Source organism: Podarcis gaigeae (genome assembly GCF_964106915.1).
Source record: "Podarcis gaigeae genome assembly, chromosome: 7".
In the NCBI taxonomy this organism is placed as follows: domain Eukaryota; kingdom Metazoa; phylum Chordata; class Lepidosauria; order Squamata; family Lacertidae; genus Podarcis; species Podarcis gaigeae.
In genome coordinates, this window is record NC_139683.1 from 9,739,070 (window position 1) to 9,766,018 (window position 26,949).

Sequence of the window (26,949 nt, forward strand, 5' to 3'; positions counted from 1 at the left end):
ACTTATCTCGCAAGTGCTATTATTTCCGCATTAATCTACAAACGCATGTCTGCACCTGTCCTGCGAGTGCTATTATGTTTGCACTATTCTGAAAATGCATGCGTGCACTTTTCTTGCAAGTGCTATTATTTCTGCAAACTCATCTGTGCACCTATCCATCTATCTAGACTAGTACTATTATTTTTTGCATTCCTTTAAAAATGCATGCATATACAGCTTCTCTTCTCCAGCAAAGCGCGCGACTCACTGCCAAAATCGGAGAGCAAAAAAAAAACCCATGCACGGACAGAAAGAAGAAACAACGACCCAATCCTATTCATCTAACAGGGAGCTCCTTATTTCCTTCCCCGGACCTCAAGCCCCGCCCCTCTCTCTCCTCCCATCTCCCGCTCCTCCAATCAGGGAAGCCCTTCCCTCGCCACGCCCCCTTCTCTTCTTGCCCCTGCGCGGCCAGAACCAGGAGCCGCGGCCACCCCAGCGCGCCTATCGCCGACCCGCGCTTCCGATTGGCCCCCGCGCGCCCACGTGGGCTCACCCGAACGGCCCTCCCCCATTCCGTCACGCCCCTTCTCTCTCTCACCCGCGTGCGAGCGCGAGAGCTCGGGAGGAGGGGCGGGGCGAAGCGTGCGCGCGGAAGGGGGAGGGCGAAGGAAGGAAGGGAAGGCGGCGCGGGGGATTGGTTGCTAGGGCGCTGACGTCAGAGACCCGGAGGGCGGGGAGAAAGCTGAGGCACGGAAAAAGGTCAAACTAAAGGCGAGGAGAAGCGGCGGCAGCGGCGGCCGGAGCGGCGGAGGGAGGGGGGGCGGATTGGGCGGGAGGGGAGAGAGCGAGAGCCCCCCCGCACCCCCACCCCCACAGCAGGTACGGGCGGGGGGGGGGAGGAGTGGGGGTGCGCTGTTCCCCGTGGCCACGCCCCCTTCCTCACCTTTGGGGGGGCTTTGTGGGGGGGCATAGAAGAGGTGCCCCCCCTGTATCCTTTTCTCATTGCTTCTCCTCAGGAGCCCCTGAACTTATAGGGGTGACGTGGAGGGGGGAGAAGCCTCTGGTTCCCCTCATGTAATGTGTGTGTCCCCCCCCCCCGCAAATCAACATTCACAGATAAGCACCCTAAGGTGCCAGCCCTCCTCACAGTCTTAGGTGCTTCTGGCTGCCCACTATGTTTCCTGTAGTTCTCTCCCCCCCCCCGTTGGGGTCAGAAACTGCCCTTCCCCCCTCTTTTTTCTGTCACTTCTGCAAAAAACAGCAACAGCCCGCCCCCACGTAGGGGTGACCCCTGTGCTTCTCCTGCTGCCCTCAGGAGCCCCTAGACTTAAATGAGGAAGTCTTTCCTTCCCCTCATGTAATGTGTCCTCCCCCCCCCCAACGCACACATAACCACCCTAAGGTGCCAGTCCTCCTTGTGGTCTGTGTGTTTCTGAGACCTATGTAGGTGTGTATCCCCCACCTCACTTATGGGGTCAAAAGCAGGAAGCTCCCCCCCCCTCTTTTTCGGCACTTCTCTGAAATAAAACGACAGCCCCACATTGAAATGCACCTATATTCGTCTCCTCAAATAAGTCTCTCTGCTCTTTTGCGGTTTTGGGGTTTTTTTTGGGGGTGGCACCATGCTAGAGTGCCCCCATATCTGTCCCAAGTGTCCCGGAGAAGTACCAACAGTCCTGTGCTTGTCTCTCTCCACTCCCCATCCCATAATACTGCTCCCACCTAAGTTGACAAGCTTCCTCCTTGCTGTGTTTCTGGGCATTGAGGATGTCAAGGGAATGGGATGGGGGGCGGCGGGGGGGGGGCTTGCTGAAAAGTGAACTGGTACAAAAAGGAAAGGTGCTGTTTGAAAAAGGGTTTCTGTTCTATATGCTTTGGGCAAGCTCACACACACACACACACACACACACACACATGCATGCCATGACCTCTGCATGCCCCGCAGGGTCCTTTTCTGGTTACTTGGATGATACGGAGGGGAGATAAAGATGTTTTCCCTGCTTTGCTGTCAAGATTCCTTTAGGGAGGAATGTCACAGATGGGTTGGAAGAGTTGGTGATACAGGACGCAAAAGAGTTCTGTCGTTTTGCCCTGAGAGGTCTTCCCTGTTAGGGCAGCTGTACTGCATCGGAAGGCAGCTCTGATTCCTTTGAATATCTTTTTGGAGCACCCTGTCTTGGTGATTGCTGTTTGACACTTTAGTCGTCCTTTAGGGGGCAACTGGGTGTTTGGGGAAAGGGAGACAACCCAGCAGCTGGCAGAGCTTTCCCTTTCTCCGTAGAATTGAGGAAGTGGGGCAGGGGATATCCGGAGTGTTTCCCTCAAGCTTCCCAGCAAAATAGTTTCTATAAAAGACGGCTATCAAGTGCCAGTTTTGTGTAACACTCTTCACTTCCTTGTTTATCTGCTTTCCTTAGTTAGGCTTGCCACTTCTTTAAGATTGTTGATGGATGATGTTGTACGGACTATACATATATATATATATATATATATGTTCCAGTAACAAGAAGCCGAAAGCACCAGCCTGAAGATGACGAGTGAGACCTCGTCGAAACGTCGCCTAGACACCCCAACTTTTACACGGGAAGACACCCGAGGACACCAAAACCTGCATATATATATATATATATATATATCCCATGATGTCTGATAGGGAGGGACTGGGACTAAAACAGCAGATTTGTTTCTTCATGTGCATTGCAAGCAGTGTTGGATTGAAGGAAAGGGAGTTTGTGCGAGGAAGCAAGAATGAAGAGACAAGAGAAGTCTCGGAGCTGTAGTGTATAGCAACAGGAGGTTGCTCCTAAGCTGGAAACTTGGGTTCTGCTTTCTGAAACTTTCTGCTGACAGTACACTTCTTAGGGGGAATCTGAGTGACTGCTGATGCAGCATTGCTGCTCAGGATTTTTTTAAATAAAAATTGTGGTTCATTGAAATTACTCCATTTCAATGTGCTGTACCCAGGCCTGCGGTGATTGACAGTTGTGCATCTAAGATGTGAATGTTGCCTGTTCACTATATGAGCAGTTTCTGCTTTGTATCAGGAAACCACTCTATTTATATCGTTGTTGTTTTTTTACAGGGCTAAATGAAGAAATCACATGTACACCTAAGTAGATGATTGTTTGAAATAAGTGTGAAACCTCTAGAATGAGAACAGATGTAAATTGCTGTAGTCATAGGGTGACTTCTCTGCAATCAGCCCGATAGCTCATCACAGCACAGTCTTAATTGAACCTGCCAGACTTGTCAGCATGCTTACTCAATGCTATCCCACCCTGTCTCGTTTTGCAGAACAGCAGTAAAGAATGCTGGTGAGGGCAAACCTCTACAGAGTAATGAAAAGCGAACTTCTTAACATTTTGACATCAGGGTAGAGAATTCTTCCTCCCAGCTGCTTTCCTCAGGAGGCTTATCCAGTTTGTTGATTTGAATAAAAATGGACACGATTAGCTCAATTAGCTGCTATATAAAATCCCAGTTTTCTGGCCTGATTCCTCCCGCTCTCGGCCCCACAGTTCCCAAGGACTAGAATTATTTTGGTTTTGCTATAATTATCTTCATATGGGTGGGACTCTTCGAAGACTGCTCACCTTTTCTTTTTTTGGGCTGCCTTAGCTGTTTGTAAGAAGTTGTGGAGAGGCTGAGAGATGGCCCTGCTTTCTCTTTTCCCTTCCCAAACTGTTTGGACTAAGCACAGCGGAGTTGAGTTCGCTTGCTGTAATAACATATCACATGAGGGAGGGCATAACTTCAGAAGGGGTATTAAAAGCAAAAAGTGGAGATTCCATTGGCCTTTTTACAAACTGGGTTAAAAATTAAGCTCCGTGGTGTGTTAATGTGCTCCTGGAAAATATGTCAGCAATTTCATAGCTGCCTTCCACATCTTGAAGTGTGGGCAAGAAGCAGTAACTCAGCAGATCATTCCAGATCTTATGACCTTAGTGGATTTTTGGAGGTCACCAGCCTAAATATGTTTGTGTTCTCTATAGCAAGTGGGACAAGCATCTTTTCTCAAAACCTTGAGGTTTTGTTCACATTGGCCTTTTTATTTTGCACTTTTTTTGCTCATGAGATCTGGAACAAGTACACAGTCTCTTGCAGTACAATACACAGCTCTTCATATATGTCATGTTATAAGTCCCTTTCAAATCTGAGGAGATGGTTAACTTGTTGGGAGTAAAGATAGTGTTGCTGTGAGACATATTCTCAGTGGTAGTGCCTATCTGGATACTTGTACGTGCATCATGAGTATGAGGAAGTAGTTATGTAAAAGAGTTTTCCATCCTATCCCACCTACAGCCTTCCAAGCAGCCCTGATAACGGGATTTCCCTCATACTGGACATTATGGAGAATGTGCTGTTCCTTTATCTTCTGTGTTGGACATCCTTGAGTTGGGAGCAGGTTGCAGCAGTTACAGTTACGTTGTGTGGGAAATGGGGGTTTGGGTACAGTCTAGATCAGGGTAGGGAAACTGTTTTGTCTATGTGGGCCAGACCGTTATCAGGATCGGCCTCTTTGACCAAACCTGGCAGGTGTGCAAGGCTGCCAATGTGTGACTCGCAAGGCATCACAGTGACGTCTTGTGCCGAAGTACTTTGAACTCCCAGAGTGGGGACTTAAAAGCACCTTGAGGGCTGCTAAAAGGCAGGGGTTGTTCCTTCATTTTAGCAGAGAGTTGCATAGAATCCCCTGCTAAAACAGTGGTTAAAAAAAGAAGAAAAAACCCTCCATTTTAGCTGATTTTGATCCACTTCTCTTTCTGAATGTTTGGAATCTCCTGCTAAAAATGGGAGGGTCCTGCTATTTTGGCAAGGCATCAGATGCAGGCTTTCATGGAAAACTGCCTAAATGATGTAGAGGAAGCCCATTTCCTTGAAACAGGAAGGTGTTTGCATGGAAACCGGCCAAACTGAGCAGGATTGAACCCTGCTCCTCAGCTGATAAGTGGGGGTTCATTCCTGCTCAGTTTGGCTGTGCACTTCCGAGAACACGTACCCAGCCAATGCAGGATTTAACAAGTATCTAGCGCCTATTAGGTGACATCATGAGTGATGTCAGCCGATGGGTGAATGGGCATAGTTTTGGGGAAGTAGCCTGGCAGTTCAGGTTGGACTCCTGGTGGGCCAGGATTGGCCTGGGGGCTGGAGGTTCCTCACTTCTGGCTTAGATTATATACATGCGTAAGTGAAACCTTTTGAAAGTGGTATCCATGCGTACAGTGTTTTTAGAACAGTGTGTGGTATGAGGAGGAAAGTTCAGCTTTCAGGTTGTTCTCAGGTAACATCTACATACATCACCATATTAAAACAATAGTTGTACTAGAGTAAAATACCTGTTCATATCTTAAGAATAAATACTGCCGTGCAGTTGTGGGGAAGGGAGGGCAAATGGAGAAGAATCTGTACAGTCTCTCTCATCTGCTCTTTCTTGTATTGGTTTCCAGGAGAAGACGGAGCATAAGCCCTCGTGAAATATAAGGTGCAGTGTTTGGCTATGTCGATGGCCTTCTCCCTGTTGGTGGATGAAGCAGTGGCCGTAGCAACCATCTCCTCTGTGGGGAGCGGAGAGAATTCTTTCTCCCTCTCTTCCTGCCCCTCAGGTGTGGCCACTTCACTGCATGAAGTATGTTTGCACATGTTTCACAGTAAAATAGCCCCCAGAGCACTTCAAAGTACTTCACACAGCTGTAATTTCAGCTGCTCTGGGGAATCCTTTATTGTGGCACTTCCACGAGCAAATTCCAACTACTGGCATTTCTCGGAGCTAATTCTTGTGTGAATGAATCCTAAAATCGGCTTCTTTCAAACCAGAGTCCAAAACTTTTTCGTTTCATAAGTTCATTAGTAACAGTGAATGGGTTCCAACTGCAAATGCAGTATTAAGAAAACTTGGCAGTTTCTGTTTATTAAATGCAAGTAAAATAAACATGCCCATTTCTGGAAAAAATTGTGGAACACCAACATCACAGAGAGAATCTGAAGAAAACTTGGGGAAGGTGGTCAGTGGGACAGATGGCAGTAGAAGGGAAAGCGGCAAACAGTTTCTTCCAAGCTGAAAAGGAGAAAGATGGGGATGTTAGAGTGCTTTAAGTCCTAGAAATTTGCCACTTTCTGTTGCAGTGTTCAAGCAGTTCCTCCAGTTGACAGTTACCAGGGAGTTGCTGCCAAGCGTCTTTCTCAATGCCTGCCTTCGAAATCTACCCTGTCCTGGGCACATCTCACAGTCCTGTCTTAAAAATGCAACAACTCAAGCTTTCTTCAAGAGGCAGCAATATATTAAAGCACAGTGATGTGGATTTTCCGGGGGGTGGAAGGACTGAATTGAGTTTGTTTTTTTATTAGGACAGCATTCATTGAAAAAAAAATCGGTTGGCATAAGAAAATATTCTCACATGCTGGAGTGTGATCTAATTTAGCATGATCAGTTTGCTTGTATTTATTAGACAAAGCAAAAAAGTATTACATTCCAAGCTTGCCTAGTATTGTATTTGCAATTGACATCCATTCATTTTCTGCAAATGAGCTTACAAAAACGGAATTTCTGCATGGGGAAATAAAGCCCCAGAATTTTTTTTGCCCCACACCACTGGACTTTCTAAACTCAATTCTATATGGATCAACATTTGTAAGCAATTTAACATTAGTGACAACATTCCAAGCAGTAACCAGGTGTTTACTTCGGAGAAAGAAAATGTGAACTCTAGGAGGTATTTCTACCCGACTTAAAGTCTATCTTAATTCTTTTTAGGGAGAATTGAAGAATGTGGGGCAGAGCTTAATGTGAACCTTCTTGAAGTCCTTCGGCAATTTTCTAGTTCTCTGTCTCTTAACGTTTATATGAATGCGATCAAAGTTGATAGGTACTTGTGGGTCAGAAATTCTTTCTGTCCCAATTTCCATCTATTCCCCACTCGCCTGCTCACCCCCACTTGCTGCCTGAAACCTTGTGTAATATTTATCTTGGTGCTAGAATGTTTCTGGAATACTTGAGGTAAATTGGATGAGGCATTTGGGAGATAAGAGGGGTGACTTCACTTCTTGAATATTCTTCAACTCTGCGTGAGTTCCCTAACCACTTGGCTCACAACTTTTCTAATCTTTTGCTTTTAGTGGGAGTTAATAAATTGGGCCAGCTCTCATGTGGAAGTTGGCAAGTCTTAGTGGTAGGTACATATTTAATTGCAGCCTTTATCTCTCAAATGCTAGGATAAATTGCAGGGGCAATGCCATGTTTCCGTCGATGTGGGAGGAGAGGCATGGGTTGTGCAACTTTGCAATAATTTATTCTGGGTTGCTTAGCCGCAACCTGTATCGTTTGCTGTTGTTGTTCCTCTCTTCGTTGTGTTACCATTCCCGCCAGTTACACTTCTGCTGGGGTTTTTTTTTTTTTTTTTAAGGGATTGTTCAATGTGTTCTCTAGGGCTGAGGGCCATGGTTGCATGCTTGCACTTCATAGTACTGCCTTGTTTAACACAAAACAGCATTTGTGATGTGCTCATTCTCCCATCTAGTTGGTCAATAGCTCTTGACAGATGGGAGAGTGAGAACTATTTGTACAGCCTCTAAAGTGCAGGAACAAAATGCAGGACTGTCTTCCTCCCTACAGTTAGTGTTAGTTCTTAAAGTTTGAAAGAGAATGAGCAAGTGCTGCAGGTGATCATCCTAGCACAACCTGCTTGTGATCTTCACGTGTCTTTATCCTTAAGTGAGGTTCCTGCTTGTCTCTGATGATCAGTGAATTTTTAAAATGCCAGTACTAATGCATTTGTTTTGTACAACAGGGCACTTGACATCTTGTGTGCCATAACTCAAAATACTGTGTGCAAGTTGGACGACGCACGTGGTTAAAAAGTTGTTTATGCAGAACTTGCACTGTGCGAAGTGCTTTAGAAAGCCTTGCTCATCATAATCGTATGAGGTATATTTTTCAGATTTTGCAGATGACAAAATAAGACCGTGTAGCTCAAAATCACTTTGAGAGTTCATAACAGCTGAGGTGGAATTTGGCCTTTTAGATCATGGGTGAGTGGTGTAGCTTCACATCACTAGCTTTGTGAAACTGTGATATATTTGTAATTGGTTTTCATCTCGGGGAGGCCTAGTTGCTGCAAAATTTGGACATTGGGATAAGGACAGAGGTGGTGTGAAGGAAGGAATGGGTTGTGTTATAAGTGATGGAGCTCATACAAATTAAAAGCCATATAATTCAAAGCTAGTTATGCAGCAGAACCTTAATGTCTCTTTAGCTTTTCTCTGTTTTCTAAGCAATTACTTCTGCATGTGCAAGCTTTTTCCTTGACCGTAAAGGCTAAACCACCTTAAAATTTTCAAGTTTGTATGTTCCTGCAAGATTTTTCATCCTGTGCTGGCACGTGGCACAACTCACAATCGACTGTAAGCTGATTCTCTTTTGGAGAAGCACAAGTTTGGCCCTAATGTTGCACATGAGCATAACTGGAAAAACCTCCAAGACGTGACTTAATACCTTAGCAATACTGCATAGAAGTTTATTTACTTGGGACATGGAGCTCTGGAACGTAAGCAAAAAAGATACAGGGCTCTGTCCCAAGGAGCTTGCAGTCTGATGTTTTGATAGGAGTGGAGATGATAAAAGGAGGACCGGAGAGGGCTGTGCAAGGGCTTCATGGAATAAATAGTTTTTGAGGGAGACGTTTGAAGAAAAAGTAGTGCCCAGAATTCCTTGTAATTTTACAACATTCATTAGATGGGGCCTTGTTCTTTGCAATCTGTATGCCCATACTGCAGCAGAATCTGTGGTTAATCTTGTTCCCAAGTAATGGTAATTGAGTTTACACTGAAGTGAAAATTAGAAAGATAAAAGGAAAACAAACTATTAATGATCAGTGACCTAGATAGCATTTCTGTTCCATGTCCGAAATTTCCTCTGAGGCGTTTTTTTGAATCCCCTAGGAGTAAGGTCACTGGGAAACTTCATTGTGTTTTTAAAAAACGGAAGCTGAATGAAAGATGCAAGAAGGAAAGGAGTGGTTGAGTCGATTTTTTTTTTTTTAAGGGTGATATTCAACTAAATTTTACACTGAATGAACCCACTGAAATGAAAGTTTATGAATAAGTATGAGTCCTGATTCGTAGGTGGCACTGTGGGTTAAACCACAGAGCCTAGGGCTTGCCGATTGGAAGGTTGGCGGTTCGAATTCCCGGAACGGGGTGAGTTCCCATTGCTCGGTCCCTGCTCCTGCCAACCTAGCAGTTTGAAAGCATGCAGTGCAAGCAGATAAATAGGTATCGCTCCAGCGGGAAGGTAAACCGTGTTTCTGTTTGCTGCTCTGGTTCGCCAGAAGCGGCTTAGTCATGTTGGCCACATGACCCAGAAGCTGTATGCTGGCTCCCTCAGCCAGTAAAGCGAGATGAGCGCCGCAACCCCAGAGTTGTCCGCAACTGGACCTAACGGTCAGGGGTCCCTTTACCTTTACGAGTCCTGATTAGCTTATGAGGAAATTCCTCAGAACACTACCTGAAGATGACTAAAGTAGAGAATAAGCAAAACTAGCACTGGGGGATAAGAACACAAAATAAAACATGCCAAAATATAATTTAGAGTTAAGCTGAAATGCGTCTTTGCCTTTCAAAACTGTTTGTAATTTGCAAATGGCCTTTCTCTCTTTTAGCTTTTCCATAGAATAGAATCACAGAATTGTATAGACCATGAGGGTCATCTAATCCAACCCTCTGCAATGCAGGAGCCTTTTTGAACCCATGACCCTGAGATGAAGAGTCTCGTGCTGTGCTGACCAAGCTATCCATCGAGGCCTTCCCCTTTACCTGCTATGACTTTTGCCATCCTCTCTGCTGCTTCGCTTACACGTTTTCCTTGTGGGCATCGCCACAGAATTGCATGGTGGAATTTTGCTGTCCCGATTCATGTGACCTTTTGAGTAGGCTGGTGGTTAGGTTTGGTGGTGTCATGTATCATCTTGTGGCACAGCATTTGGTGCATAATATTACAGAAGCCATTGCTGGCATGACAGCAAACACGGTGGTAGAGGGGAAATTTAGAAGCCATGGGAAAAAATAGTTGGCTCCCTTACCTCAGTTGTGGTTTTTTTAAAACACTAGATTGCATATAGATTGACCTGCTACACCTTCAATATAAGAGGCCCAGCACTGAGCATCCAAGTGTCTGAGATCTAGACTGTTCTGCTATCCACCTTGTGTTTAGGATTAAAAGGCACACACATCTGTTCTGCAAGCAGGAACTGCACTATTGGTTAGCATATGAATACAAGAAGAAATGCAAATGCTAAACATGCAAATGTTAGCTACTTACATACCTCACAGTTAAATATTAATAATAAATGTAGCTGTTTCTTAAGCTGTGTAACATAATATGCACAAATTGAATTATACACAGACTAGCTTTCTTTTTCTCTCTCCCCCCCCCTTTGTCAACAGATCAGCTGTCTGAAAGGGAAGTGAGAAGGTTGTACAGGGCTAGTAAAGGGTGCAACAGACACACAGACAAAGACCTGTGAGCAGCTCACTAGACTCAAGGATCTGAACTTGTGCTACTGGGCTGTTTTCTTTGCACATTGTTTACATTCAGGAAAGCTATTTTTGGTTTCCCCAAAACAATGCTGTTTGACCTTCCCGTTTTTAAAGAGCAGAATAATTAACTTCATTAACCTCAAAATCAAAACTTTTCTACATTTTTAAAGCAGATTTTTAAAAAGCAAAATAAACCTATTATTTATTTGTGTTTGCAAACGAGTCTTCCTCGAATTCCTTTTAAGGTCATCTCTGTGGGTGTCCTTTATTAAACCTCTTAAAATATTTATTTCCCTCTCTTATGTTATAAAATGATAACATTGCTTGTATGATGACTGAGAAGGATGTTTTCCTTCCAATCGTTTGTTTACAAAGTAAAACAGATTTCACACGTTTTAAGAAGGCCGTAAATTCAAGGATACTTTATATTTGTATTAAGTTCGGATTTAGTTTTACAGTTCCTTTAAAACAATAACAGAAACATTGGCCATGCTTTCAATTGTGCCCAGATACGCACTGGAAGGTATTAAAACAAATTTAAGACTGATTCGGTCACCTGGAGGCTGTAATCCAAAACATCTGGAGGGCACCAGGTTGGTGAACGGCTACTCTAGAGTAACACGGTACCTAGATTTTAAAAGGAAAATACCAGATTTTAAACAGGAGAGCTTGATACAGCTGTCTGCAAGGAAGCCTGCTCACCGGTGGGTTCTTTGCTTGCTTTTATTGCCTAATATTTAGATAGTTGATGGTTAGACTCCAGCATTAAGAGTAAAATAAAATGGGATCTCCTCATCCTAAGCAAGTTATGAACCTGCCTGCCCATTGAGATAGTTGTCTGAGGCCCTCCTATGTGTCCCATTATCCTGAGAATTCTACCCAGCTGGGACCACAGAGAGAGCTTTCCCCCTGGTTGTTTCCAGTCCTGGATTTTCTTCCTGAGGGATGCTCATCCCCTTTCCTCTCTAATGGCTTCTCATAGGATGGTCAAAGCCTTCCTTTTCCAGAAAGGGACATAAATAATTGTTCTCTTTTTGAAGTGGTTTTAATTGCTGCAGTTAAATCAACATTTTTTAAATAGGAGGGCGCTTTCTATTTTTAAATTTTAGTGCTTTTATGGCTGCTTTGTTATATTGAATTGTGAAATTGTAACTGCGATTACGTTATTGTTTTAACTTAGCTGCTTTGGACTTGTTGAGGAAAGACTGGGTATAAAATGTTGCAGAAATAAATTACATATTTGCATAGAATTGTAGATTTGGAAGGGATCCTGAGAACCATTTAGTCAAAAATCTCCTGCAATGCAGAAATGTGCAGCTGTCCCATACGGGAATCGAACCTGCAACCTTGGCATTATCAGCACAGCACTCTAACCAACTGAGCTATTCATCAAGTCTTATTATTTTTAAAAAAGATGTGAAACTACCTGGGGTTTGGCCTAGGGACATTTTCAACAACTGATAGGTGGGTAATGCATCTTTAGCAGGTGGCCTGCCAGAAGCGAGACAGATGATGCAATTTTACGCTTTCTGATTTGCTGTATCTTGAGATGTGCAGAAATATGCAGTGGTACCTCGGGTTAAGTACTTAATTCGTTTCGGAGGTCCGTTCTTAACCTGAAACTGTTCTTAACCTGTAGCACCACTTTAGCTAATGGGGCCTCCTGCTGCCGCTGTGCTGCCGGAGCATGATTTCTGTTCTCATCCTGAAGCAAAGTTCTTAACCTGAAGCACTATTTCTGGGTTAGCGGAGTCTGTAACCTGAAGCGTATGTAACCTGAGGTACCACTGTATTTGCGTGGGTACTTTAAAGACAGACAACCGGCACTGAAGAATGTATTTCTGTTCTGTAGGATACAGACTACTGGATGTTGGCTTGTGGCAAGTTGCATTAGAAAACTCCAGGATTCAAGAAAACAGCCCTAACAGTATGTTGGTAAGTTTAGAGGGTGGTTTGGAGGGTCACTTCACATGGGGTGGGGTAACGAAAAAGTTTGTCCTCTAAAATTAATAGGGGTACAGTAGAGGAAGATGAACAGAGAACCTTCGAAATCAACTTGACAGAGTTGGAACCACTCCACTGAAAAAGTCATATAACAGTTAGTGCCAGAAATAGCCACCTCTGTTCTCGAAAGGCTGAACGATATTAAGAACATTTAAATGTATGAGCATATGACATTGCTGCATGTTGTCAAATGGTGGGTCCATGTGGCAGCAGCATTTCTCTCTTTTCCAGCCTCACTATCTGGACTTTTAATGAAGATGCCAGGATTTGAACCCGGGGCCTTTTATGCACAAAGGTTGTGTTTTACAACTAGGTGGTGGTTCCTTTTGATACGCTAAGTAAAGAAATTGTGCTGAGAGTCCAGCTTCAGCTTTCTGTAAGAAACAAGGGTTAGAGTGCTTGGCTTGGACTAATAAGACCCATGTTCAAATCCTCACCCAGTCATGCAATACACTGGGTAACTTTGTACTGTTTCTTAGCCTTGCCTCTCTTACAGGGTGGTATTACAGACAGAGCATCACTGTGAGTCTACTAATAACAGACTTTTAGGAGAAAAGGCATTCCTGCAAATACTCGTCATAACAAGCTACTAGCATTTTTTTTAACTCTTTGGCAAAATATAATCAATTTGGGCTAACAGAATAACAGCATATTAAAATAACTTACAATTGCCACTTCGAGTTAAAATTTGTAAGCTAGGGTTTTAGTTGTGTGGTTGCTAAAAGCAATTGTGGTCCTTTAAAAGATACAGGAAAAGCCCTGCTCACCCTTTTGAGGCCTTTGAATTTCTGTCTGCTAACTGGCAGAATAGAACCTTGATTGAGATTTTGCATGAGTGGGATGAATGCCGGCTGTTGAAAGCCAGAAACAGATGATCATGATTTGTATCCCTACTTGGAAGTTGCTTCTTAATTGGCATGCTTGGGCATAATGATGTTCCTAACATCTTTATCATGTAAATGGCCTCTCATGGTTGAATATGTATTGATCTCTTTGGAACGCTCACAGAAGCAGTCTTTCATGTTGAATTACCGGAACTTTGCACTTCAGCCTGAGTTATATTGCTGCCTAAAGGACTGCCTCCTTGCTTGCCAGAATGTACAGTTTAAGAGGCAATAGTTCAGCTGCAGACGTGATCAATATCCGGTAACTGCAGCATAGATGACTCATCTTCTAGGACAGTTTGAATATGAGCGTGTTTTGGTGTCATCAAAACGATTGCTGTCATCTGTCCTAGCATGCTGTTCTTCCTTCCAGCAAACCACTGATGATGCAGGCAAAGATGAGTAAGGCTCCAAAAGGCTGCTTTTTGCCACACTTGGATTAGGGTAGTACAATGCTTCCCAATTTCTGCACGGCAACATGGATGTCAACGTGCCCTGCAGGATATATATATGCTCTACAGGTAACAGATTATTCCTGGCTTTATCCTGCAGACCTCTTGATTGCCAGCCACTGTGCATCTTAGTTTTTATTGCTATAATCTGCCCTAGTAGGGATTAATCTAGGGTGATAAATCTTGATAAGGGGTGTCCAGCTTCTGTAAAATCTAGGCCTATTAGAAGAGAAGAAGAAGAAGAGTTTGGATTTGATATCCCGCCTTTCACTCCCTTTAAGGAGTCTCAAAGCGGCTAACATTCTCCTTTCCCTTCCTCCTCTACAACAAACACTCTGTGAGGTGAGTGGGGCTGAGAGACTTCAAAGAAGTGTGACTGGCCCAAGGTCACCCAGCAGCTGCATGTGGAGGAGCAGAGATACGAACCCGGTTCACCAGATTACGAGACTACCGCTCTTAACCACTACACCACACTGGCTCTTCTGCTGTGTTTCGTGAGCTAGGGGGTTTAGTTTTGTTCTGTAAACATGTCTCTTTGCATGTAGTCAGGCGTCATAGTTGGCCATCACAGTTATAGAGCTCATATAATCATAGAAATGCAGAATTGGAAGGGACCCTGAGGATAATCTAATCCAGTAGTTCTCAACCTGTGGGTCCCCAGATGTTGGACTACAACTCCCATCATCCCTGAGCTCTGGCCTTGCTAGCTAGGGGTGATGGGAGTTGTAGTTCAACAACATCTGGGGACCCACAGGTTGAGAAAGGCTGACTAATCCAACCCCCTGCTTTGCGGGAATATACAGCTGTCCCATAAAGGGACCGAACCAACAACCTTGATTTTATCAGCACCATGCTCTAACCAATTGAGCTTTGTGGAATATCAAATGCGCAAGTTTATAAAAGTTTACAAATTGTACCCCAAAGGGGGCTTGTAATAAACAGATATTACAGTATTTTTCGCTCTATAAGACGCACCAGACCACAAGACGCACCTAGTTTTTGGAGGAGGAAAACAAGAAAAAAAATAATTCTGAATCTTAGAAGCCAGAACAGCAAGAGGGATCGCTGTGCAGTGAAAGCAGTGATCCCTCTTGCTGTTCTGGCTTCTGGGATAGCTGCATAGCCTGCATTAGCTCCATAAGACGCGCTCACATATCCCCTTACTTTTTAGGAGGGAAAAAGTGAGTCTTATAGAGCAAAAATTATGGTAGTTCCTTTAGTTATAACTTGGCATTGTTTTTCTTCTTTTTGTGATTGAAATTGTGTAACTTGGCGCAGCTAGATGGCAATTGGATCCCTTCCAACTGTACAATTCTATCATTTTAAATTGATTAAAATTTGGTAAGATTTCCAGTGGCTATGTTGAAATTGCCTTTGGGACCAGATTTGACAGGTGGGTTGCCTGTTGGCAATTTCTTAGATAGAGAGTGGCATTCTTGTTATACAGTTGACAAACTTTTTTATTATAGGAATCTATTGCTTATTCACATTAACTTATCTCCCAAGAAAATCTGTAAGTCTCAACCAGAGATACAATTACTCAGACCGCTCTGTGGTCCAAATCCTTGTGTCTCAAATGTCATCCTGTGTTGTGGCCAGTTCCCATAGCATTTCTTTTTCAAAGAACAGAGTGCTCTTTTATTCATTTTATTGTAGCTGACACCAGGTCTCACTTTTATTTCCGCAATTGCTTTTCATCTCTTAGCGGGATATGCTACTTAGTTGATTTTCTTTTACTTTCTGTGGCCTTCCTGGTCTTTTCTTCCTTCAGCACTGCTTCAACCATCCTCAACCATCCCCAACCAATTCACCCTCCTTTTGTTTATCTTCACACATCTCAAAAGGTGGGTTTCTCCTCTGCCTTCAGACTGTCTTTGTTGCTGCCTTGTTGGACCTTGATATTCTTCTACAAACTCTGTACATCACTTTATGATGCCATGGATGGGGACACTTGTCTGAAACGAGTAGTTGCAACTGGAAACCAATAGGGGAAAATGCAACTAAAATTTCGTATCGTTTATATAAACATCAAACCGGGTGCTCCTATGAATAAAACAGCTTTTCACTCTGAGTGTTCAGTAGCACTGTTTCATGTTAAGGAAACTTGTATCCTTTGAGAGCCAAGTCCTTAATAAGAGAGGTCCTAAAATTTGCTTTGGTCATTGATGAGAGGAAATTCAGTCTTCAAATCGCCAAATAACTTTGTTTTTGTACTTCTGTTAAAGATTGTCTGCATACTTGAAATATGAAACGTGCCTGTATAAATGAAAGTTCTACGTAGCAGTTGGGCCAAGAAATGTCTAAAGAAGGGGGTTGTTTCCCCTCTCTCAAATGTTACCATCAAATACAAAAGAGCAGAAGTGCTTTCTGAATCACTCTTAGCAGCTGTTGATTCAGATTTAAATGCTTCAGATAATAACCCATACGCCTGAAGTTGTTATCGGGAAATCAGAAATGCTGGAACATAGGATAAGTGTTTTGGCTTCTGGCTTTGTGAGCACTCGTCAACAATGTTTTAGAAAGTCCCAAGCTATATGTGACATTAAAAACACTTCTCAATGACAGGTGTATCTTTAAAAACTGCAAATAACAGCCCGTGGCCCCTGAAAGAACTATAGCAGATGATGAAGCAAAGTTTATTCCGTGTCCTGTCCCAACAAATATGGTTGATAGGCAAGTGCTATTTGCATTGGGAAGGAATGTTGCTTTCTGATTAAAATAGCAGTTCCGGAAGAGCGATTTTTGCTGGAACCGTGCTGGGTGAAATGGATCAAACTTCACGTCATCACCTACTGAAGTCTCGGGTGGGGGAGGCAGTAGCTATTATTTGCAGTTTTCAAAAGATACACACTAAGTTAAACCATTTCATACATTCAAGGGAGTAGTCCTATACACGGGAAGCTGGCGTAAATTAAGCTGCCATAAAATTATAGCAGATCCAAACCCCATTCAGGAGCAAGACTACTTGCAAGGAGCCAGCATAAAATTGCTCCTGAGTATATCTTAACTTTTTCTTTTCTAAATTAGGTCTTCATCACAATTGGCAGGCTTGCACCTGGTCTGATGTTCCAAGTGTTCCTGCTGTTGTAAGATTTGTATAAGAACCACAACAGTGGAGTGTTAGTTTACTGTTGGGAGATCTTCCAGTATATTGGAGTTATTTCCTCTTTGAAAAGGAATATGTGGGCAGTCCTGGCCAAAAAATGGCAGTGTGGTGTGCCTTTCAAACAGACCAGCCTCCATAACCCCTTGCCTTGATTGAACCTGGTGTATCTGCCACTAGTCTCAGACTGGGAAGAAGAAACAGTAGTCAGAGAATTATAGAACTGTAGAGTTGTAAGGGACTCTGAGTGTCATCCAGTCCAACCACCGAAATTAATGTGAGAAGGAGTCTTTGCTTTTTGAATAGGTAGCTGTAACTTCTATTTCATTTTACTCTTGCATGCTGCATTTAGATTTTGATGCCCCAAACTGTTCTCAAAATAGTCTCATATTTTTCTTGCAGAAATCTAATTTCTGGAATGCCACATTATCGCCGACTATGTAATTAAAAATAATTAAGTCTTTGAAATTACATATTTTCACTCTCAAAAATAAGGGCCCCCATCACACCTCTGTGATTGTCTGCTGCATCTGCTTTTGGTGGCAAAATGTCAGTTTCAAAAAGTTATTTTAAAAAGCTATTTAATGAATGGGTGTAATATTTTTATCCAGATTTTCAGTTTGTAATCTGTTAGTGCAGGAACTTTCCCTACTTTTTTTATGTACACTTTATCTAAAGATTTAATTAGTTTACACATGGTTTACCACAGATAACATAGGAAGAAGAATGTAATAATATATCTGCTTACCGCAAAGGAAGGGCCACTAAGTTCACTGGGACTTTCTCTAAAGAAAGTGTGCCTCTTTCCAAAGTGCTGCCTGAGTGCTTGCAGCCTGGGAATTCTGTTTCTTCTTCTTTGTCTGTGTGCTTCCAAAATCTGATTGGAAGGTCTCCCAGCCCTCTGGAGATGATCTTGAGTGTGCACAGGGGAGGAAAGTCTGTTGTGCCCACAGAAGTCTGTTCCATGAGTAGAGCTGCAGACTTGGACTGCTTCTTGAGTTACCTGTTAGGAAAAATAAAAAGGAAACCAAAGAAAAAATGCTTTTGAGTAGTAGTAGCAATACTACTACTACTACTACTACTACTACTACTACTACTAATAATTTATTATTTATACCCCACCCATCTGGCTGGGCTTCCCCAGCCACTCTGGGCGGCTTCCAACAAAATATTAAAATACAATAGTCCTTCAGATATTAAAAGCTTCCCTAAACAGGGCTGCCTTCAGATGTCTCCTAAAAGTCTGATAGTTGTTTTTTTCCTTTGACATCTGGTGGGAGGGTGTTTCACAGGGCGGGTGCCACCACCGAGAAGGCCCTCTGCCTGGTTCCCTGTAACTTCGCTTCTCGCAGTGAGGGAACCGCCAGAAGGCCCTTGGAGCTGGACCTCAGTGTCTGGGGGTGGAGACGCTCCTTCAGATACACTGGACCAAGGCCGTTTAGGGCTTTAAAGGTCAGCACCAACACTTTGAATTGTGCTCAGAAACGTACTGGGAGCCAATGTTAAGTCTTTCAAGACTGGTGTTATGTGGTCTCGGCGGCCGCTCCCAGGCACCAGTCTAGCTGCCGCGTTCTGGATGAGTTGTAGTTTCCGGGTCACCTTCAAAGGTAGCCCCACGTAGAGCGCATTGCAGTAGTCCAAGCGGGGGATAACCAGAGCATGCACCACTCTGGCGAGGCAGTCCACAGGCAGATAGGGTCTCAGCCTGCATGCCAGATGGAGCTAGTAAACAGCTGCCCTGGATACAGATTTGACCTGTGCCTCCATGGAGAAGTGCGAGTCCAAAATGACTCCCAGGCTGCACACCTGGTCCTTCCGGGGCACAGTTACCCCATTCAGGACCAGGGAATCCTCCATATCTGCCCGCCTCCTGTCCCCCCAAAACAGTACTTCTGTCTTGTCAGGATTCAACCTCAATCTGTTAGCCGCCATCCAACCTCCAACCGCCTCCAGGCACTTGAATTGTTGACACTAGGGGTGCTTGGGAGACCCGTAATGAAATTTACACACCTGACTCCCAATTTTACACACGCGCGCGCACACACACACACACACACACACACGCTTGCTTTTCCACATATTGATGAGTGCAGCTGAGACAAGATGACTGTGTTAAGAATAAAAATATCTCAGGAGAAAGTCCTCTTAGGTATAGTGGGATTTGATTCTTGTGTAAGAGTGCAAGGATGGCAGGCCTAATGATGAAAAAGGATTGCAAGAAGTGATGGCAACTGCTTCTTGCATGTATCTACTGTTTGCTGCAAATTCTTCCTTTGTGTGAAAGGAGAACGTTCTAATAGTGGCTTCTCATAGAAAGTTTTAAGAGCAGCCAAATTAGTCAAATACCATGTGCTTACCTCTCCGTGAAATACCACATTTCTTTCCAGATTCCTAGTTGTGGAATTGCTGGTAGAGTGTGTTCTTGGAAATAATTACTGGGGTTTTTTTACACTTGGTCCTAAAAATATATAAAATGAAAGGTCAGTTTATTAGACTGCATGTAGTCTCCCCAGTCTAACCTTGACCAAGAACTACTTGTGTACCACCAGCGATCTATAAATATGAAGACATGGCAAATGATATACTTCTGGTCTCCTCATTCTATTTTTTTTTCAAAAAGGTACACATCTGTGTTTCTTTGTGAGCCTGATGTTCATGCAGATGTGTTCACTCACCTAGAAAATGTTTAACTGCCAGGTTTCTTTGTAAGGTGTCTCCTTGTGGATAACTTGTACTATCTCAGTTTTTTGCACTGTTGAAGAAATGGTCCAGTGATTTTGGGGATTAGTTTGGCTTGTTTGATTTAAATGGCAGTCCTATAACTTGTATCCAAGGGTTGTTGAGTAAAGTCTAAAGAGTTGACCTGGATTTTCCCTGAGCATCTTCCCTTTTCTCTTTCCCCCTACCCCCAACTCTTTGGCCGTTACTCAGTAATCCTTGGGTGGTTCCTCTGTAAACTTGAGTATTTTTTTAATGAACTGCTGTTGTCATTTCCTATTATTTAACAGGAAGCTTCTACCTGACAGGTTTAGCAATGATAATTTTTAAAAAGATACAAGTTATAGGACTGTCGTTTAAATCAAACATGCCAAACTAATCTAATAACAAATGACGGAATGCTTATTGAAATAGAGCATGCAGCATTAACAGCTGGTTCCCATCTGGTCTTTTACAAGGTTCATTTGCTTGCCTGACACCTGTTCAGATGGATGCCTCTTGCTAACGCCTTTGATCCTACTACTGCCAGTGACCGTGAGCCAAGATGCTGCTGATCCCCTTCTGATCCTTCCCTCTGAAGTGTCACCTCGAATTTGGTGGGGGAGCATTGATGAATGGATTGTGTCACTTTTTGTGATCAGAATAAATTTTCCATTTCCAGTATTCAGAGTTTCTATTTTTTTATTGGAAAATTCAGGACCTTTGTTTGATTTAAGGAATGTTTGTTTGGATTTGGATTTGATATCCCGCCTTTCACTCCCCTTCAGGAGTCTCAAAGCGGCTAACAATCTCCTTTCCCTGTTTGTATCTGAGAGCACATGGGTTGGGTTGTTTAGCCTGGAGGTGAGAAGCCTGTGGCCTTCAGATGTTGCTGGACTGCTACCTACCATCAGCATTTCCAGTGGCCAGGGATGATGGGAGGAATTGTTGGACGACATCTAGAGGGCCATGGGTTTCTCATCTCTGGTTTAGCCTGGCATCAGCTGATTGCATAATTAAAGAGGAAACCGAGAGGAATATCTCAAGGACTGTCACATGGAAGATGGAGCAAGCTCCTGCTCTGGAGACTAGTACCAGAACCAATGGATTCAAGTTACAAGAAAGGAGATTCCGACTAAACACCAGAAAGATGTTTCTGACAGTAAGAGCTGTTCAGTAGTAGAACTGTCTCCCTTGGGAGGTGATGGACTCTCCTTCATTGAAGGTTTTTAAAACAGAGTTTAGGTGGCCATCTCTCATCCATGATCTAGTTGAGAATCCTGCATTACAAGGGATAGCACTGTTGGGATTTCATTCCTCCCATTGCAGGATGTGTGATTGTTTTCATTACATGTCTGTGTTGACATTCCATACTGTTGGAGTCACGAGAAGGGAAGTTCAGTTACACTGTTCCGTTATGTCGCACTTTTGCTTTTCTGCTCTCTCAGAGATGAGAGGAGCCATTATTTATTTTTTTCTGTTTTGTACATAATAAAGTAGCTTAGAAATCCACACCTCCAATGCCTAGCTTCTGCTTGGACTCTGCTTATGTATTGCATGCATAGATCTTCAGATATATGTTGCAGAAGCGCATTGAGAAAGAAGAGTGCTGAAACATCCCGAGGGTCACTTGTGGAGGAGAACGCAGCTGCCTGGCATTTTCCAAGTTGGTGCAGAAGCCCAGCGAGGTCCAGCTCCGTGTATCCAGGCACCAACAAGGACTTGATAACTCTCAGGGTCCCAACACTTGTGCTTTATGAAATAATAGTAGTTTTTTCCAATGGTCCATGGAATTTAACTGAAAGACTTGACTGGGGGGGGGGATGCAATTTTTTTTTGCACACTTAATGATGGTTTTATTTTAGGGATGGGGAACCTTTTTGGGTTTGTGGGCCAAGTCCTAATCAGGATCAGCCTCATGGGCCAAATTTGACAGGTGAAGCTGCTGGCAACCACACAGTTGTTAGGTGAGCGGAGCTTCACACCTGTCAAAATCCCTTCCACAGCTTTGCAAGTGGTCCTTGCTTCCTTCTTGTTTCTCAGTTCCTACTTGTTCATTCGCTCCCAGACTTCCCTATGTAGAGGTGAATCTAAGGATAATTAGTGAGAGCTGGAATTCAAGATTCTGCCAGGGGTTTTGGCCCTAACTTGCTCCCTACTGGAGAAAGCTTTAAAAACTGTTTCCTAACGCTTCAACAGAAGCTTGTCAGCTGTATTGGAGGTGCCGAGTCCTCTTTTAAAAAACAAAATCCCACTTTTGCTTACATAAATATTTTGAGTGAGATCCTTTCTGCATAACTTAAACGTTAGTCTCTGAGCACTTAACTGCTGTGCTTTCTCAAAATATGGCAGCTGTGTTATCAAGGGTGATGGATTGCAGTGCTGTCATAATTGGTGCCATGAAATGGTTCGGAGGAGATACGGAAATGTGGTGTTTTTGTTATGTTTTTTTAAATTAACTTTTCTTTTTCTTTTCAAAGGTGGCTTCCTTGCTCCAGATGCACAGTAAGTAGTCTGTAGCTGTAAACATCCCCGACTGGAAGCTGTAAGCTTTAGCTTTCAGTCAGATGTTTGCTGCCACCGGCTATTCATAAACAACGGTGGAAGAAAAAGATCCATTATAAAGATACATTATTTTAAGCTGACAGGCATGGAGGGGTTGTCTTAACACTTTTAAAATAGATGCCAGGGATTTGAACATGGGGTCTTCTGTATTCAAAGCATGCGCTCTTTCCCATTCCCCCCGTCCTTTTTCCTAAACCTTCTTTGCATTCTCTGTCTTAGAACCTGCCCTTTTGCACAAATGCATGTATACAAAGGGGTGCAGTATACATATTATTTATAATATTTTATCCATTTTAATGGGACGCGGGTGGCGCTGTGGTCTAAACCACAGAGCCTAGGGCTTGCCGATCAGAAGGTTGGCGGTTCAAATCCGCGCGACGGGGTGAGCTCCCTGCTCCTGCCAACCTAGCAGTTTGAAAGCACGTCAAAGTGCAAGTAGATAAATAGGTACCACTCCAGCGGGAAGGTAAACAGCATTTCTGTGTGCTGCTCTGGTTTGCCAGAAGCGGCTTAGTCATGCTGGCCACATGTACGCCGGCTCCCTCAGCCAGTAAAGCGAGATGAGCACTGCAACCCAGAGTCGTCCGCGACTGGACCTAACGGTCAGGGGTCCCTTTACCTTTTTAGCCATTTTAATCATTTACCAGTATATACTGCCCTGCATCCTATCAGAAGCCTCTGAGAATATTTGTTATTCTTCTGTTTGCATAATGTTTGTGAATCCTCTGGAAGTTAAGCTTGGAACTGAGTAATAAAATCTGACGTTAACCATCTAAAAAGGCAGGAATGCAAGGGACAAGCAATGCAGGGTGCTCAGGGAGCACCCTGTTTTGCACAACATCCTTGTGATGTCATATGTGACATCCATGTTTATGTGCTTGAGCAGACTATTCCCCACCTAAATGCCAAAAATGCACTGAAAGGACAGACTGCGGCTTTCTGCCATTACGGGCTCCTTTTTAGATTACATCATTTATATTTACTCCTCCACCATGTATAGCAGGCCAGCAACTAGGATTTATAATAACCAACAAAAATGCTTTGTTCTTGTTTGTCAAAGTAAAGCCTCTCTAGTGTCAATCAGCAGTTTTTAAAATAGTTGATTGTTTCTTACTGGTATTCACAATAAGCATTTAGACATGACTGTAAGTTGTGATGATAGGGGGAGGGTATACTTTATTGCTACAAAGAAGAATTCTTCAGTGTTCTCGCTTTCAGATGTCTAAATATCAATATGATGCTTACCTTTCAGATACACTTCTTAGAACAGTTCTAAAAATATGTTTCATTCTTGGCAAACCAATTGAAGTGGATTTATTTACTCTCACATATGCTCTTACCAGCTGAAGTGGCCATATTGTTATCTTGTTTTGTTTTTTCTTTATTTTCACCTCCTTCGTGGCAGCACTAGAGTGTTAATCTTGCCATTCCATTTGCTCTCTGGCTCAGATCATTTCGAAACCTCCTTTGTGAATTGGAGTGTCACCTGAGCCAATTGAGTACTGGTGTTAATAATGGCTGCAGTTCTAAAACTGGAGCTGTTGTGAGTCTGCAAAATCAGACACTGCACTTGTGCTATGTACAACCACGAGCCGTTGACACACCTGTTGTCTCAACGGGGTGATGGCTGCAGGAACATGATGCGCTAAGCTTGCTGAAACACACAAGCTCCTTCTCTGCTCCACTGCATAGATGGGATGTCTCTCTACTTGAGGTTGCTGGAGGAAGGCATGGTAGTATATGTAGAAAAGATTATCTGCCCAGTCAAGTGGCATTTACACACGTTATTTGTATAATAACCAGTTGATGGGCTAGGTCAGGTTTACCCAAACTTGAGTCTCCAGCTGTTTTTGGAATACAACTGCCATCATCCCTAGCAGGACCAATGGTCAAGGATGATGGGAATTGTAGTCGAAAAACAACTGGAGACCAAAGTATGGGGAACCCTGGGCTTTTTCCAGTATTAGATAATATTTTAATATTAAATAAATATTAAATATTAAATAAATATTATATAATAATAATAATAATAGTAATAATAATAAGAAGTATTAGATAATACTTTTTCTAATATATATATGAAGAAACAGGTTTCTAATACAGTTAGCTTTCCTGGAAGGTTGCTGAAGGTCACTTTCCCCAGCCACCTACGCGGATGCAGGCTCCACAAATCCCAAACAAAAACATGGTTCATTCGGATAGTTTCTCAGTAAGGCTCTAAGGGCCATTGTTCCCAGGCCAGGCCTAAAAGGAAAATCCACATGACTGAAGCATGTGAAATGAGCCATGTGTTACTGGAGGAGGCTTTTAAAAAAGAAGACAAAACAATTGCTGATCATTCTTCAGATGGGGAATTCCTTATCAACTTGAACATTAACCATGCAGTTGAAATTAAATTTTAATTAAAAAAATTGTCCAGTAGCACCTTAGAGACCAACTAAGTCTGTTTTGGGTGTAAGCTTTCGTGTGCATGCACACTTCTACCCAGAACAAACTTAGTTGGTCTCTAAGGTGCTACTGGACAATTTTTTAATTTATTTTGACTGCGTCAGACCAACACGGCTACCTACCTGAATCTATTAACTATGCAGAAATTGAAGGCGAGACCAATATACGAAGCTCCTCACCCACCAATGAGTTTTCCTAGCTTACTTCAAGGTGCTTGTGTACACACATGAAAGCACACACAATGCCTTTGTAGATTCTTATACCCAGAACCTACCGTACTTACCTTGGTCTCTGAGGTGCTACTGGGCAATTTTTTTATTTACAATGCCTTTGTGATAACCTTTGTGTCATAAGCTGGTTGGGATCCTATGAAGTATGCAAACGGTTCTGTGTTTAAGGGGCTTTGAAACTTGTTCTTATGAATGGTGGATCATGGACTCAAATGGCAAACAAAACTGAGGGGACTTTTAAAAAGCAATTTGTAGTATGGCAGAGGGATGCTCTGTTTAGAGATATGAAAGTAAAGTCCTACTGAGATTACTCAAACTCTTGGATGAATCTCAAGTAGCTATTTGGATCCCTGCTGCAATGTGCTAGCAATTAATCTTTTAATTTTCACCTCAGCTATGCTTTAAATTCAAATTTCTGGGAGATCATAAGGGAATGTCAATAAGATATATTATTTGCATCATGATGGAATAGTATGACCACTGTCTGCTTGCTTTTATTGCCTCTTGTGGTTTTTATTCCCTTATTTTTAAATCTTTGCTTGTTCTTTGAATAATAAAAACTTAACATGCCATTAACAGAAAAAGGAAAGGTACAAAAATTAAAAATATTATACAGACATGTTCAAAAGCAATGCGTCGTAGTTGAGATTTTAACTCCCTTAAAACGAAAGTTCTGGCTTGAGCAAGGGGGATTTAAGGCTGATTCTCTTCATTGCATTCTGTGTACCTGGTATCTTGAAATATTGAGGTATGGACTCCTTTGAAGTGCATCAATGTTGTGTTCACATTGTTATCCCTGATTCTTAGTTCATGTAAACATCCTACACTCAGCTCTAACAGACGGAACAGCTGAGAGGTGGGTGTTTACTTCAACTGATTTGGAAAATCTGCCTTCCTGAATAATCAAGCCATGAAACCGGATGGACTGCGGGAGAGGGCAACCATCAACTGTGCTGATTCCCACCTCATTTTATAAATGCAGCCTCCAATTATCTGTGAAAGTGGTAATCCATAAAATAGTTTGTCTTCGGTTTTGTGTAATACTGTGTGTGTATTTGCCCTAGCAACCTTTTGTGCCAGTGATTTGCTTCAAGATCTACGCTGATGGCCTATTTTTCAAAATTTCCCTTTCATCTGCTGTAAACCAATTCCAAATAGTTTGGACACAAGGCAAAGCGGTAGTTGGTCTTAAACATAATAGTCAATGTATGTGGAATGCCATATCTGTGCAAAATATCTTGCATTTTCAATGTGACCTTGATATAGTTCTGGTTCATGTCCTTGGTGTGTCTGTCTATTCTCTCCAAAGATGGAAGAAATAGTCCATATTGTAGGGTATGCTCAAGCAGGAACTAAAACAAGTCCAAACAGACACTTTGGTTAGCTAATATAATTGAAGTGTTGCTTGCCACTATGATGCTGTATTGCAAGTGACAAATGGCTCATTTTAAAAGCATCTTAAGTGGTGTGGAATCTCTTTATTAAAATGTAAGTTTCTACCTGAAATCTACAAACCATTTGTGCTGAAATAGACTGCAGTGAGCACTGGTTAGCTGAAAGCTGAGGTCATCGCTGTCAACCTTCCCTTTTATTGTGGGAAATTCCCTTATTCCAGCTCCGTTTCCCGCTGCTATCCCGGATTGTTAGATATCCCATAGATTGTCCCCGGGACAGGTGAGGCTGCTGATCCCTTATTTTCTAATCTGAAAGTTGACAGCTATGGCTGAGGTTGAGTTGTAGATGGTTGCTGGTGATTTCCATCTCAAAAATTGTGGAGCATGCCCATTGTTTTGCTTTCTCGTTGACCGTGTTTGTGCATTTGTGATCTTCACAGCACTGCTGCACTGCATCAAACTTAATTTCTCATGCTAGAGAAAGGCTGTTTCCAGGCAGGTCTTGACTTTGAGCTGCCCTGGTGGTATAAATTTATAGTAACTACAGTACTGTCTTCCTTTCCAGTTTGTAATACCAGTTAAGCATTCTGATAGTACCAAAAAAGAAGAAGTAAAGATAATGAACTTAAAAGACAACACGGCCATTCATACTGTGGGTTT

General features: G+C 42.9%; 1 protein-coding gene across 19 annotated transcripts; it reads left to right on the forward strand.

Moving 5' to 3' along the window:
• The first annotated feature begins 721 nt into the window (after nt 1-721).
• Nucleotides 722-25,926, forward strand: LOC310849301 (uncharacterized protein). 19 transcript variants are annotated; one of them, XR_014566811.1, is made up of 6 exons: nt 844-861; nt 5,430-5,608; nt 6,734-6,845; nt 7,917-8,007; nt 12,365-12,447; nt 20,132-20,334. XR_014566811.1 is itself a non-coding variant. In XM_083749506.1 (6 exons), exons 2-6 carry the CDS (start codon nt 5,480-5,482, stop codon nt 25,746-25,748), a joined length of 333 nt encoding a protein of 110 aa, XP_083605632.1. In that variant the 5' UTR covers nt 3,303-4,402; nt 5,430-5,479; the 3' UTR covers nt 25,749-25,926. The 19 variants fall into 19 exon arrangements, 2 of the variants coding, with proteins under 2 accessions (XP_083605632.1, XP_083605633.1); XR_014566813.1 differs by having other exon boundaries at nt 5,430-5,585; XM_083749506.1 differs by lacking the exons at nt 844-861; nt 6,734-6,845; nt 7,917-8,007; nt 20,132-20,334 and adding exons at nt 3,303-4,402; nt 15,624-15,696; nt 22,133-22,157; nt 25,703-25,926 and having other exon boundaries at nt 5,430-5,585.
• Nucleotides 25,927-26,949: the final 1,023 nt, after the last annotated feature.

Bases quoted from the DNA above. Each gene is read 5' to 3' on its own strand.
- LOC310849301 (XM_083749506.1), top strand. From the start codon at position 5,480: ATGTCGATGGCCTTCTCCCTGTTGGTGGATGAAGCAGTGGCCGTAGCA. The intron at 15,697-22,132 runs GTGGGTTTCTCC...TTCTTTTCAAAG, and splicing joins ATCTTCACACATCTCAAAAG to GTGGCTTCCTTGCTCCAGAT. The intron at 22,158-25,702 runs GTAAGTAGTCTG...CCTGATTCTTAG, and splicing joins TTCCTTGCTCCAGATGCACA to TTCATGTAAACATCCTACAC.